General features: G+C 45.6%; 1 protein-coding gene across 5 annotated transcripts in view; it reads right to left on the reverse strand.

Moving 5' to 3' along the window:
- Positions 1 to 14,786, reverse strand: part of LOC121594876 (rho-related BTB domain-containing protein 2) — a 39,561-nt gene that overhangs the window by 1,203 nt on the left and 23,572 nt on the right. For 2 of the 5 annotated variants that reach the window (XM_041918641.1, XM_041918642.1), the window contains exons 2-14: positions 10,587 to 10,948; positions 5,525 to 5,628; positions 5,030 to 5,435; positions 4,765 to 4,946; positions 4,391 to 4,543; positions 4,200 to 4,317; positions 3,990 to 4,127; positions 3,011 to 3,034; positions 1,670 to 1,783; positions 1,427 to 1,597; positions 1,093 to 1,335; positions 752 to 1,016; positions 14 to 224 (exon numbers count right to left, since the gene is read on the reverse strand). In XM_041918641.1, coding sequence (XP_041774575.1) covers positions 37 to 224; positions 752 to 1,016; positions 1,093 to 1,335; positions 1,427 to 1,597; positions 1,670 to 1,783; positions 3,011 to 3,034; positions 3,990 to 4,127; positions 4,200 to 4,317; positions 4,391 to 4,543; positions 4,765 to 4,946; positions 5,030 to 5,435; positions 5,525 to 5,628; positions 10,587 to 10,766 — 2,286 coding nt within the window. In that variant the 5' untranslated portion in view covers positions 10,767 to 10,948 and the 3' untranslated portion in view covers positions 14 to 36. The remainder of the gene's footprint in view (positions 1 to 13; positions 225 to 751; positions 1,017 to 1,092; positions 1,336 to 1,426; positions 1,598 to 1,669; positions 1,784 to 3,010; positions 3,035 to 3,989; positions 4,128 to 4,199; positions 4,318 to 4,390; positions 4,544 to 4,764; positions 4,947 to 5,029; positions 5,436 to 5,524; positions 5,629 to 10,586; positions 10,949 to 14,786) is intronic. The other 3 variants (XM_041918643.1, XM_041918647.1, XM_041918646.1) reach the window with 3 other exon arrangements.

Consider the following 14,786-nt stretch of genomic DNA (forward strand, 5'->3'; position numbering starts at 1 on the left):
GCCGCCACCTTACCTCCACGGGCCGTCGGCTGGATGTCAAAGGTCACCGGCATCGTGTTCCGGATCGAGCTGGTTGACCGAGTTGGCGTTCGACTGGAAGAGGCTGGTACTGACCGCGTCCTGCTGGTCGGCTGCACCGGCCGCGCCCTTGCCCGTCCCGGCCTGGATGGCCGATTTGGCCGTCGCTGCCGAGCGTTTCGATTTTCCTAATAGCCAGAAAAACACTGTTCCCAGTAGGACAATTCGAACGCGATCGGATGAGGATGAGGTGAGACAATGTGCGGGAGCGGATGGTTAACGATGATCATGGGAAGGGTAAGGGAGGGAGAGGTGGATGAAAATGTGTACAACAAATTGATGAATGTGAAGAATTGAATGTCGAAATGGTTGTTGAAAAATGAAATACATAAAAAAGCAGACACACGGACGTGAACAACGGGAGGAAAAAAGATGTGAAAAGAAATAAAAAAGAAAAGAAAAACGTAAAAAATGAAAGTAACACGAAATGAAGTAGGATACAAAATTAATAAATAACGAACTAGCTGGAAAGTGCAAGTGCAGTGTTTGCCTAAATGATCCTTATGATACGAGAGCTTTCTGGCGCTGCTGATCTGCATTATGAGTATTGAAATCGGATCGTAACTAAACGTTTAAAAATGTCATGCACGAGAGTGTTGAAAACATGCCAAAATCTCTCTTTATCTTGCCCCTTCCTTCAAATGACACCGGACAGCCGGTCAGCCGGACCTACCTCCGGAAAAGCACAGACACCCCTTATCGTCTGCGGTACAGTCTTTTTTGCCGCTGTTCAGCTCCCGGCTCAGCTCGTTCATGCAGCGCTGGTAGTAGTCGTAGTCCTTCAGATACCAGACCGGCGGCCAGCGGTGCTCCCGCAGATAGTCCTGATTGTCCGGGTGGAGCCCCTTCAGGCTGCGCGGCGACAGCCGGCAGATGCTGTTGTAGTTGACGCACAGGTACGACATGCACCATTCCGCGAGCTGGTGTGCATTGTGTAGCTGCAAAAAAAAAACGGTGAAAATGGGACATTAACGAGCAAATTCAAATAAACAATCAATCACACAGCACTACTACCTTCACCGGTTCCAGCAGCCGAAGACAGTGTTCGACCGCTTCGCTCGCTTCGTTCTGCGACATGCGGAGCAGATCCTCGATCACCCGACACTCGACCAAATTCAGCAGCCGGGGCAAACACAGGCGGTTGGCCAGCTCGAGCAGGTTCAGACACTTGTCCGCCGAGATGGGCGGTATTTCGTCGGTGTACAGATAGCACAGCAGCTTGTGGAAGGTGTACTCGGTCACACCGGGAAGTACGATCTGCGCACGGGTTGGGACGATTGAAAGCGAATTGAGGTTAAAATGATGCCAAAGGGGGGGGGGACATTATCCGACTGCCGTCCACACGTACCAAGTTGGCGTGAGCCTCGCGGAAGTCGCCGTTCAGCATCGCCTTCATCACATCACAGCGCGCCACCAGCATGGCCCGATGCGCCTTCATGTGGCCATCGTCCAGCTCGAACGTGATATCGCCAAAGATACCGTTCTGAACACAATATTTCTCCAAGTTTTGCTTCATACACTGCAAAGTGGGAAGAGCAAAATGGAATATTAGTTGATTAGTTTTATTGATATAAATAATAATACTCAGTACCGTGGAATAGTGTTGAATCGTTTCATCGTTCATGAAGCTCTGGTTTGCCTGCGTGTTGGACAGAAGCACCATTAGCTGCGGTAGCTCCAGAAACTCGGCCGCCTGTCGAATTTCCTGTGAAATTAATTACGAAAATAGACCCAAAAAATAAGGTTAATTAGTTAAAACACTTGAGCGATCAGCATAAGTCTCAGTACAAAGCTACTAACGAAAAAAAAAAAAACAAGAAACGATCCTTTAAGATAAAGAAGAAATAGTTAATAAGAAAAAGGAAGGATTGTAAATTGTAAAAAAGGCAAAATTTTGTTTTGTTTTTTTCAAAACAAAAGAATGAGAAAGAAATTCCATTGCATCGCAAGAATAGAGTATACAAGAGGATTATTTAAAAGGTGCTCTAGTAAAAAGTAGTTAAAAAAGGAAACAAGAGCAGCAAAACCACTAGTCATATAAATGTGATTAATTGTATCAGTATTGCAGTTGTTTTAAGAGCGTAAAACAAACAGAGCTCAATTCATTCAATTCATTCCGCATAGAACAAATTACTAAAAAAAAGAAAGAAAAGAAAATGAACAAACAAAAAAAAACCTGGGGAAAAAGCTCACTAAAACAAACAAGTCATAGGCAAACTCAAAACGCATCCTTTGCAGTTAGTAGGAAGGATAATTAGTGACCCATTTCACGTAGTTTTGGATATGCCACAAAACAAAAACGAAAACCGAAAACATTCACATCGAAACACAAACCAAACCCGTCCATAACCAACCATAGGTTGAGACTAAAATGAGCATAAAACACATGAAAAGATATAACTTTAGATATACAGGGGTTTCCAGGGGTGCTCATAGTTGTGGGACACTTCCTTGACTCTTTCTAATAGGAAGTTAACTTCATATGATGGAAATTGGACTCTATGGTACCCTTTTCGGACAGGTATCGTGGAAATTCCTATTAGATTCATATAACCAATCCAACAAGGGTGCTAGAATCCAATTCCCTTTACATTAAGTTCATTTCAAGTAGGAAGGAGTCAATAAAGTGTCCCACAGCTATGAAATTCCTGGAAAAGTCTGTACACAACTCAACACAAAAACAAAACAATAAAAACGAAAAAAAAGTAGCAACATTTGCTTTAAACGCTAACCTACATTCTAAATTCTTATCACGTTCACAAACGCCAACATACATTAAAGGGCATAGAAAAGGCAAACAACACCCCCATTTTTTTTTTGGAAACGCAAACACGCAATTATACTTGTAACACTGTTTGTATATGTACTTTTTTGTATGAAGGCTTGTGTGTTTTTGTGTGTGTTTTGTTCTAACTTTTTACTTTGCATTTACCAGTATCAATCCTATCGACGCAGTCTGCAGTCGTTGTAGACGGCGCACGGGCAAGAGGTTGATATAGCGCGTGGGCGAAAACGACAGTGAAGAACGACAGAAGACAGAAAAATATATTGAAGAGAACATAAATTTGTGAGACACCAAAAGGGATTTCGGTGGTTCAAGAGCCGGCAAGGAATGGCAAGGAGGAAAGGAATTGAGGAACAAAGATGACGTTCGAAAGATGATCTTTGCAAAGCGTATTCACATTTCCTACTTTACAAGTTCAACAAAACGTGTTCGCTTTTTACATTATTATTTGATTTATGAGGAACACATGTTTGTATGAAGTACATGAAAAAAAACATGAGAAAATGAGAGAAAAATATACGCAAATGCTACTATGAATAATAAAAACACAAGAAAGCAAATGTTACACACAAAAACAGCACAAAAAGATGAAAAAATAAAGGAGCTAATACAGAAACAAGCGAGCACAACATAAAACGAAAGGAAATTGGGAATGGTATGAACCCTTACACGACATACATGCAACTGTTTTCCACTTTTTGAAAGAATAACAAAAACAAAATCTTTTACATGAGAAATAGGAGCAAATAATTTCAATTAGTAGGATAGAAAATAGAGATAAAAAAGAGGAAGAAAAAGAAGAATGTTTTCTAAGCTTTTGCTGTGTCTGGAAAGAGTAAAGAGTGCACAGAGGAGTGATATATGTGCGGACGTACGGTGCTGTTATTAAGGGTGAGAGAACGAACTATGATCGTAAAAATAGTGATCGTTTGAAATTGGTGAAGCAAAACCGTGTAATCGATTGGGGGAAAACGAATAGCGTTGTGAATAGGGATAGAGATTGCAAAATGAGACGCCTTCTCTTCACTTCTTGCTAACGTCTACACCACTACTGCAGTGATTGCAGGAAAGAATGTGCACTTTTGGAGGTGTGAAGCTGCGCTGGCGACCACAGCGATCAACGAACCTGCAAATCCAAACAGTCGCGATCGATCGTGCCGGTGTAGATGAACTTCAGGCACTGCTGCATCGCCTGCGGTGTGATCACCTTGCTGATCTGCACGACCGTCTGCGTTTGCGTGTAGCTATGTCGTCCACTATCAATCTAAATGACAAAAAGAGAGTAATACTTTTATAATCTTTCATATAATGGTGTCCCTAAACGCTCGACCCATACCTGGAATACTCTAATACTTTGAAACACGGGATGATGCAGCTCCCGATAGAGATCTTTCTTCGGTTCCACCGTTGGCAATGCCTGATAGCTGGATCGTCGCTTGAGTTGTTCCCACATGCTGGAAAGGAAGGAAGGCAAAGGTTTAGCAACTGTCCCCGCTGTGCTGTGCTAAATGATATCCAATCACCTACCGGTTGGGAGCCACCTTGTTCTGCTCGAGGCGTATTAGACACTCCGTGTCCTCGTTAAAATCGGCCGTCGTCGATTCGCCAAACGTGGAGCTTACCATGCTAGATTCGCTGCTGCTTCTCGCACCAATGTCACTGATGTCCATCATTAATAGCCTACACCGACAGTGGCGAGAGAGTGTGGCCAAATCCATCCCGAACAAAGCAAGCATGAAAGAGAAAAGGGGAGGAAAACCGGGCGGGCGCACCGCTTAATAGATTTCGATGTTCGTTTGTGGCACCAACCAGGGCCAACCAGAGAGAAAAAGTGTGTGTGTGTGTGGTGTGTGAGCTTTTGTGTATGTGTGTGTGTGTTTAAATTGGAACCGTTTGCTAACCTATGAAATGCATTCGAACTACTAGCTAACATAAATCTATGTACGGAAAAACGGATAGTACCGACAATTAATACTAGATCTGTATAGCACTGGGAATTGAACATGTTAAGCATGTCCTTCGTATGCGTGCCGGTAATGACGGTCACTTCCGGCGGTGGAGGTTTCGGCGGTCGGAATGGGGCCTGCAATTAAACAGAACAGAAGAGCAATTAGAAATAGAGTAATGGCGAATGGTATTTAGAAGATGCAAAACGCTCCCTCTCACCTGTAGTAGCGGCCTCTGCACACGCTTCAGGTTGGTCATCCAGAAGCGATGCTCGCGGCGCGCAATCAGTGCCGCCCGGATCGCGTTCTCAAACACCTCGTTCACGCCGAAGTACGTGAACACGCTCGTCTCGTAGTAGGCGACGCCCAGCTCCTTCGCGACGGCGCGCGCCTCGTCCGGCATCACTAGGTCGGATTTGCGCGCCGCCCGCACGAACGGACTCCGCTCGCCGAAGTAGGACAGATACGTTTCGTCGCGGTACATGTAGCGCAGATCGTTCTTGCAGCCGACCAGTATGACGGGCGTGTCCGGGCAGAACTTCCGTATCTCCGGGTACCACATGGCGCGACAGTTGCGCAGCGAGACAGGGTTCGCTATCGAGAAGCACAGCAGCACCACATCCGATCTGCAATGTGAGGCGAATGGGGAAAATGGGTTCATTCAGTGAGTGATAGTGAACGCGTGGAGGTGAAGGAGCTTCTGTAGGGTACTTACCTGCCGTACGCAAACCGTCGATCTTTGTCGTGATCGCCGAACGTGTCCCAGAGGCGTAGGGACACATTGACACCGTCCACAATTTCCCACGATCGTTCGAGAACCTGTGGAAAGAAGAGATCACGTACAGTTATAGAGAGGTTGTTTCTTTACACCAATTACACCATTATCTAAGAAGTGGGGAATAACCCACTACCGGTTCTGTCAGAAATGCGATTGGTCGATCAATAATTGCGCGCCGCTTGTTAGCTTCACGAACCGATCAAAACACGCTACAGTCGTATAATGTATGCACGAAATGGTCATAAAAACCAGAATAATGCATCTTAATGCTTCTTCAAGTGGGCTTCACTAGCGCCAGGGCTAACAAGATCCCCCCTCAGCACAGAGCTGATCTTCAACGATCTTTCTCAAAAGCAATGGAATGCATTTTCCAACTGCGCCATATAGTTTGTTATTTAAACGAAGAAGAAGAAGAAAAAACTCAAAGCATCGAACGCAATCGACCACCCATCTGTGCCGAGGCGGTGTTGTGTTGTGGTGGTTCATCTAATGTAAATAAAAACAGGCCCCTTGCCGTATGAATTACAAATCGGACGCTAGTGGGCCGTTCGATCATCAGCCGGCTTTTGCCGACCAGTCTGTGACGATTTGCGTTTTTTGTTTGTTTGTTTGTGAACTCTCCCCCGATTGCTCCCTCCACCCTCTTTAGAGCCGTTTTAGTGTGCGGGAAAGTCATGCGAGCGTGACAAATCTTTAGACCCTAAAATACATGCAATGCACAGTACCAACGTTGCTAATTGAGAGGTTTTGCACACTCAGCACGCACACTGGAAGCGCTAACTATGGTCAGCTATTTGGAAGGGAATTGTTTCGTGTTGCGTGTTTGGCTGCAGTTTTTTGTACGCAATACCCATACATAGTACTAGGTCTCTCTGAAAGAATAAGTACTTTCTTTTTGTTCTTGTATGGCACACAACGGCCCGGTAATGGGCCGAAACTTGGATTGGCTATCGGTGGATGGGACAGCTCTCTGTGCTAATTTCTTTTTTAACTATAACATTCATCATTTATCCTTCATTACAAACACATAAAATTATATTTTTTATATTTTTATCATCAATAGTACAGTAAATCAATATTAAATTACATATGCGACATGCATACGCGGCTTCATACGGCTATTAATTACAGCTGTCAGCGAGCTTGTTTGTCTGCGGAACGCTGATGCCTAGTTGCATGAAGCGCCGATAATTTTAATTACAGTTTTACTCTTCTTTGACCACATAGCGCATATTTCAGCACGTCAGTCAGTCAGTCGGTTGGTTGATACTAGAAACCTGTTCCTTCTTTTGTATTCTAAGTGACGCATTACAACAAGGGGTCGCCAAAGTCTGGATCTCGTGATCATTATCTGGGCCGTACGATCATTAATCCCTTTTAATTCGGGAAGATCAATAACAGCGAAATATGAAGAGAACATGCTGATTGCTCCAGTTTAGATTTGAACCTTCAAAATGGATTTTGTTTTTGGAGTTGAAAGAATCAACAATTGAACAATATGAATATTTCCCCAGAAACAATCAAGATCCTTGTGAGAGTTTATTTTAGGGACAACAGAAGCTTGAACAGAAATTCAATCTAACAGATTGTAGTTTTAAAGAGACAAAAAAGGTTTGAGCAGGTTTCACAGTTTTTTTGAAGAAATAAATACTAATCTGATTCAGTTTTTGAAGATTATCCCATGAAACCAATCCGTATTGGTATTGAGCGGATTCTAGTCGTTGATAAGTACTATTCTTACTAACAAAATTTTACTAGCAGAGTTGTCCAACCCCTGTGTTAGATCGTGCACTTGTTATGGCGCCAAGAAGATGCTGTTGATAGCACGTTCGTAGCGGTAGAAGTATAAAATAACACCCAAGTTCGCAAATTCAATAAAAGCGTCCAATCTTTTTACATTCAAGCTTCCATTTTTCGCGTCAAATGCAGCTGTTCATAAAGAGCCTGAAAACTTATTATTTGCTCTATAGCCTCTAAAGCATCAAAAGTAAAGCTTACGACATCCAATCACATGTACTTCCAGCAGAGTAATGCTTAAAAAAACATAAATAAAACATACCCTTAGCACTTTCGAAACGAATACTCCATCCCGGATACCCAATTTTCCAATCCCTTTCATCCAATTAATTTCTACCGAAGAGTACAATCACTCCTGCCCCTCCTTCCTTTCTCCCACAGCCAAAAGCAATCTCTTTTTGGATCTTATTTCCCTGGGAATGGTTTGACAAAATAGCGAAAGCACGCTTCACTATTAATCCCCCTTTGTATACCCTTCGATCACCGTATCGCTGAGTTTCCAATATCAGAGGTTTAGCGATCTGTATGTGTGTGTGTGTGCGTGTATTCGTACCATAACAAAAGCACAACGAAATCAAAGACGGCGGAACAGGATAACGTTAAAGGAAATCGTTCAGTTCGACAGCGAGAGAGAGAGAGGAGAGAAAGTCGTATCGTTTTACCACTTCCCAAACACTTCGCTTCCCCTTTCGTCAGCGCTGACTTTGGCGCTACGCTGGTTGATTATTAATAGTGGCTCGTTACTAGGGAAACGAGCTTAGCTGCGCAGATGGTCCGCGCTGCATTTTCCATTCATGATGGCTGGTGCAAGAGAGCTCTCCGTTTTCTTTGTTATTTCTTCAAACACTTTCGGACGCCATTCCTGGTCCAGGAGTGCAAGTGCAGCCAATGCAGCAACGAAAAGACCCAAAGCGACAGAAAAAAAAGACAGCGAAAATACCCTCTTTTTTTCGTTAGAGTACAAATCGATGTTGGCACGCTGCTCTTTCCTTCCAGACCCGAGACCGAAACGAAGAGCCATCCGTGCGCCGGTGCGCTTTAAAACATTGTACGCTCTAATGTTGCCACCACTTTGGCTCCGTAACGACAACTGGCCATACTTCTTCTTCTTCTGCGCTTTGGCATCATCAGACCCACCCTTCCATCTGCCTCTTCACTGGAGTTGGTGCTGCCGGGAGCCCCGGGAATCGACCCCCAAGTGGAACAAAGAAAGGAATTCAATTCATTGTGTTGTTCGCGCATTCCAGCGGTGCCATCCGATAAGACTGTGTGCGCCACATCGGGAACAGGAACCTCCACCGAAAGGGGAAGCCGCACAAGAGTGAAGGTGTGATGATGGAAAACTTTTGTCCCCCTGGAGCAAGTGTGTACGGCATACACAACGGCACACCTCGGTACCAAAGAAGGAAACTTCGTGCTTCGTGTGTAGTACAGTCTGCACGGAAATGGGATGTTCTAAAAATAAACTTTCCACATCGAGCAACACCACCACCACCGACCACCGATTGCGCTGAGCAGATTGCAAATTTACAGTCGGTGTACTGGAATGAGCTCGTCCGTTCGTGGGTGCAGAGAGCTGGAGGGGCAGCCTCAAGATGGTTCAACAGACGATTCCTTCCAACTACGAACCGTTGGTGAAAATTCACCCCCATACGGAACGCAGCCGAAAGGAAATTGAAGAATTAAACATCGTCTTTGTCAGGGTTGTCAAACACATATTCGAAGTTGGGGGCGAACGGGCTTTGAAAAGCGAATATATAGTCAAGGTGTAAGGTTGAGTTCACTAAGCAATATTTTTTCCTCTTAGGCACTTTTTTTCTTTTTGCGGCTAGTAATACGGCATTTAGTTTGGTGCCTTGCAACTTCGGGTCAGTACCTTAATTGCACGGCCACACCAAGTGAAATCCGGAGCGAAATTTATAGGTGAGATATCTAATAGATATAGCTTCACGTTTAAATAAACTTTGATTTGCTAGAGAATATACATCTTGCGCTTGCCCGGATACTCGAATAACACGGATAATGAGTCAAAGGATATATTATATAAAGTATATTATCCTGATTTTTTTTTATTTACATAATATAGGGTTTACTATCCAGTTTTTATGAACATCATGTTTTCCAATGAGAATATTTGCCATGAATAACCATGAATAAGTGCCATGAATAATAGCATTTTTTGTTATGACAGTATGCTCTGATAACCTTTACTTCAAATATCCTCCTTAGTACGCAATGTCATCTTTGTATTGAACTGTCATTTCTCAACAGCACGGATAAACAAACAGCCGGATAAAAGGTACCCGAAGAAACGGCGCTCCACTATATCTTTTGTGGTGAAACGTGTAACGAAATTCAGGAAGCAACGATCGAAACTTGATCCAAAAATTAACAAGAATCTTGTTTTTAAGTTATAAGATACTTTTAGATACATGTTTGTATAGTGTCTTTGTTTGCATTGCACATATACTGATTGTGTTTAATCTATAATATTTCGTTGCTATTTTCATTAGATAAGAAATGGGGAAAAAATAATGGCACAAACTTGAAACAAAGAGAACCCTTTTAGGAGTTTTAGAAATAATTATACTCCTTTGACGGAGCACCACCACTCCTAATAAATGAAAAATCAGAAACGATCAAATGTTCTAGAAAATTTCCAACAGAAAAGATACTCCAACCACGTGTTGGACAATATTAAAATAATCTTTTACTTAAATTTTTAGAAGCAAATTTAAAGAAAAACAGCATTTGTAGGCTTTACAATGACACTTACTCATCGGTCAAAGACATTACAATTTTGCTTAAACCAGCACAAGCGAAATTTCGACTTTGACACCCCTGTACACCGCTCTGTACCGAGCTTAATCGAACACGGAGAACACCAGAGCACCGGCAGCAACCGTGTGCAAGCAACACACGCTAAATGCATTTTCCACTGCCACATGTCATTAAAGAAGGCTAAGCGCAACGCTTTATCTCCCCCGTGGCGGAAAACCAACCCTTCCCATCCCAAAAAGCCCCTTACTCTACTCCCACCAGTGTTGTTTTGCAAGAGGTATCATAATTTCATTCTCAAAAACCCCTTCCCACTCGGGATGGGAGGTGGGATGGAGGTTTCCATCCAAGCTTCTGAATGGGAATGCGGTTTTCCGGAGCACTTCTCGTCGTCCCCTCCACAGACAGTCTTACACACACTTACATCCTTGTAGATCCGGTACTGGTCAATGGCCCAGACGGTTGGCACATGCGTGTTGAGCAGCTGGGACAGCGAGACGTGCTTGTTGCAGGCCCGGGCACAGATCAGCCGCGTCTTGCCGACGGCCGTGTCTCCCACGAGGACACACTTTACCAGCTCCTGGTGTGGCTGTTCGTTGTCCATCCTTCCATACCCGGCGGGGGCGTCGGATGCTGCCCCGGCGTCGGTGCCGGTGTCGTTGGTGGGCGCGTCGTCGTCGGCGTCGTCTTTGCTCCCGCTGCACACACACACACACACACACAGTCAAACTTATTGCCGCGACTTATTAGATGTTCTTTTTTCCCGATGGTGGTGGAGCACCAAATCTGTGAAGCAAACAAAGAAGAGCAAAGAGGAAATTCATAAACAAATATTCTGTTGGATGATGGCACCATCACCAGGGTGGTTGGTGGCCAGCCGCCCTGCCATCAAAAACACCGACGACCAAAATCGACCAAACTTTGTGGGATGTAGTTTTCGGGGGTTTTTTTTTTTTTGCATTTTGTGTGCTTTTGGGACTTTTTGGTGGCCAAAACACCACAGCACCGAGACATTGCAATAGATGTCGTTAGCAGATGTTTTATGAGACGCTTAAACGCTTCAGCTGTAGCCTGAATGGTTGTTGCACGGCAGAAAGGGCCGAATACACACGTCCCGACGAACAATCAGACGTTGATTTGTACGAGAACTTTCCCAACATAAATGCCATCAAAATAAAGTACCCTGAATAGTGACTTCCTTCTTCACCAACTAAGCGCGTCCTGCTGCTTGTTCGCATCCAACGTTCTCAAGCGTTCGTTGGGACTATTGCACACATTGTTGATGAGGGCGTCGTCGTTGTGTGTTAGCACACACACACAAAAAACAAGGCTTTTTTTCCCAAAGTAAAAGGTTCCCCCCGTCTGCAGTGCACTAATTAATATCGCATAGTATGCATGGGACGCTCTGTAATGGGATGGGATCCGAAGCCCTCCGAGGGATAACATAGGCTCTCCCATCCAACTCCTATTCCGTCACGTCCTCGTCGTGCAGAGTGGTAACATGTGCCTTCATATATCCTAGCTTGGGTACACGGGCTAGATCCAACCCCTTGGGCGGATGGTGGCATATGGCGAACCAGGAGGGGGGTGGGTATCCCGGGAAACTGGGTGCCTGAACGTCGGGGGGGCAACCCGACGCTAAATAAAACGGCCACGTGGGCGCAGGGCCAGTCACCCAGTCCCATGTAACAACTGACTACAGAAAGCATCAGAAGGATACGAAACGGACTTAACGATACCGACCCAACGCAATGCCCCCGGACAACGATTAAAATGGGCTCATGGAACGTACGCACTCTTAGCAAAGCCGGAGCCTTGAAACAACTTGATGACGCCCTAGCCACATTGAGCATGGACCTCGTAGCTCTACAAGAGATTCGGTGGCTAGGGAACGGTGTGCACAACAGGCGTGGTAAGCAATGCTACGATATTTACTACAGCTGCCACGACCGCCACCACGTGCTCGGAACGGGTTTCGCCGTAGGTCCCCGGCTGAAATCCGTAATCATAGATTTCAAGGCTATAAACGATAGGCTATGCACCCTGCGCATGCGAGGCAAATTTTTTAATATAAGCCTCATAAACGTTCACGCCCCTACCGAAGATAAAGAGGAAGAGGAGAAGGACCTTTTTTACGGCCGCCTCGCTAGAACTATAGATGCGTGCCCCAGGCATGACCTCAAAATCATCCTGGGGGACTTCAACGCAAAAGTCGGTAGGGAGCCAATGTACCGCCAATACACTGGCTGTCACAGTCTGCATGAGCACAGTAACGATAATGGTAGTAGATTGGTCCAGTTCGCCGCAGCGAACAATCTGGTTGTAGGAAGTACCAAATTTGCGCGGAGGGACATCCACAAAATGACGTGGGCGCACCCGGATGGCGAATCCTTCAACCAGATCGACCACGTGTTAATAAGCCGCCGACGACAGTCGAGCCTGTTAAACGTCAGAACTTATCGAGGAGCCAATATCGATTCCGATCACTACTTGGTTGGCTTAGTGATACGTTGTAGAATCGCCCGCCCCCGCACCAATGGGGGCGGAGAAAACACGCAGCCTCGGCTCAACACGGACTCTCTAAGGGACACTACTGTCCAACAGGAATTCAAAGCCGCTTTAGACGAGTCTCTACTACCAGAAAACAGATATGAAACTACGAGCGAGAGGTGGAACGCTCTAAAAACAAAAATAATAAACTGTGCAAGAAATATACTCCCACCACGTCGTGGCAACACCAAATCTGGCTGGTTCGACGATGAATGCAGACAAGTGACCGAACGTAAGAATACTGCATACCGAGCAATGCAGCAACGGCATAGAACGCGGGCATGCGCAGAGGAATATTCACGGCTCAGACGCGAAGAGAAACGAGTTCACCGCTCTAAGAAGCATGCTTTGGAAGAGCAAAACATGCGGGAACTCGAGCAAACCAGAGAGGCGTACGGACCGACACGAAAGTTTTACCAAGCGATAGCAGGTCACCGAAACAACGTGGTACCTAAGGTAACCTGCTGTCGCAACAAGGATGGAGATCTGGTTAGTAACCAGCCAGAGGTCCTCTCGCGGTGGGCTCAGTACTTTGATGAATTACTCAACGACCAGTTAAACGAACAGCTAGAAGCGCCACTAGCAGATAGTGTCATGCTACTGCCACCTAGCATAGAAGAAACACGAAAGGCTATCCGTCGGCTGAAAAATAACAAGGCACCCGGAACCGACGGAATTGCAGCTGAACTGGTCAAGAATGGAGGTGCACGACTAGAAAACGAGATTCATCAAATTGTTACTGAGGTGTGGGATAGCGAATCGATGCCTTGTGATTGGAATCTCGGCATCATCTACCCCGTATACAAGAAGGGAGACAGGTTGGACTGCAACAACTACAGGGGTATTACGGTGTTGAATACCGCCTATAAAATATTCTCCCTGATCCTTCAGGATCGCCTTGTCCCGCACGTCGAAGAGATAGTAGGAAACTATCAAAGAGGATTCCGAAACGGAAAATCAACCACTGATCAGATCTTCACCATGCGGCAGATCTTGGAGAAGATGGCTGAATACAGAAACGACACATACCATCTCTTCATAGACTTCAAAGCCGCATACGATAGCATAGCCAGGGTAAAACTGTACGACGCTATGAGCTCATTTGGAATCCCGGCCAAACTGATAAGGCTAGTTAGAATGACTATGACCAACGTCACATGCCAGGTGAGGGTGGATGGAAAACTCTCAGGACCTTTTGCTACCACCAAAGGTCTGCGCCAGGGGGACGGGCTTGCCTGTCTCCTATTCAACTTGGCGCTAGAGAGGGCCATCCGCGACTCGAGGGTGGAGACTACGGGAACCATCTTCTATAAGTCAACCCAGATCCTGGCATACGCTGATGATATAGACATCATTGGTCTGCGGCTCTCCTATGTAGCAGAAGCCTACCAAGAGATCGAGCAGGCGGCAGAGAGCCTCGGATTGCAGATAAACGAGGCAAAGACCAAACTGATGGTGGCAACATCAGCGGACCTACCAATAAATAATCCGAATCTACGTAGGTGTGACGTACAGATAGGTGAACGCACTTTTGAAGTCGTCCCACAATTCACCTATCTTGGGTCAAAGGTCAGCAACGACAACAGCATGGAAGCTGAGTTGCGCGCAAGGATGCTGGCTGCCAACCGGTCATTCTACAGCCTGAAAAAGCAGTTTACCTCAAAGAACCTGTCGCGACGGACGAAGCTGGGACTATATAGTACCTATATAGTACCAGTACTCACATACGCCTCTGAGACATGGACACTGTCCAAATCTGACGAAACCCTCTTAGCCGCGTTCGAGAGGAAGATGCTCAGAAGGATACTTGGCCCCGTATGTGTGGAAGGACAATGGAGGAGCCGCTATAATGACGAGCTATACGAGATGTACGGCGACCTCACTGTCGTACAGCGTATAAAGCTCGCCAGGCTCCGGTGGGCTGGTCATGTTATACGCATGGAAACGGACGACCCAGCCCGTAAAGTCTTTTTAGGCCGTCCACAAGGACAGAGGAGGCGTGGTAGGCCCAAATTGAGGTGGCAAGATGGCGTGGAGGCGTCCGCCATTAAGGCCGGGATAACGGACTGGCAGA

Source organism: Anopheles merus, chromosome 2L (assembly GCF_017562075.2).
Source record: "Anopheles merus strain MAF chromosome 2L, AmerM5.1, whole genome shotgun sequence".
Lineage (NCBI taxonomy): Eukaryota > Metazoa > Arthropoda > Insecta > Diptera > Culicidae > Anopheles > Anopheles merus.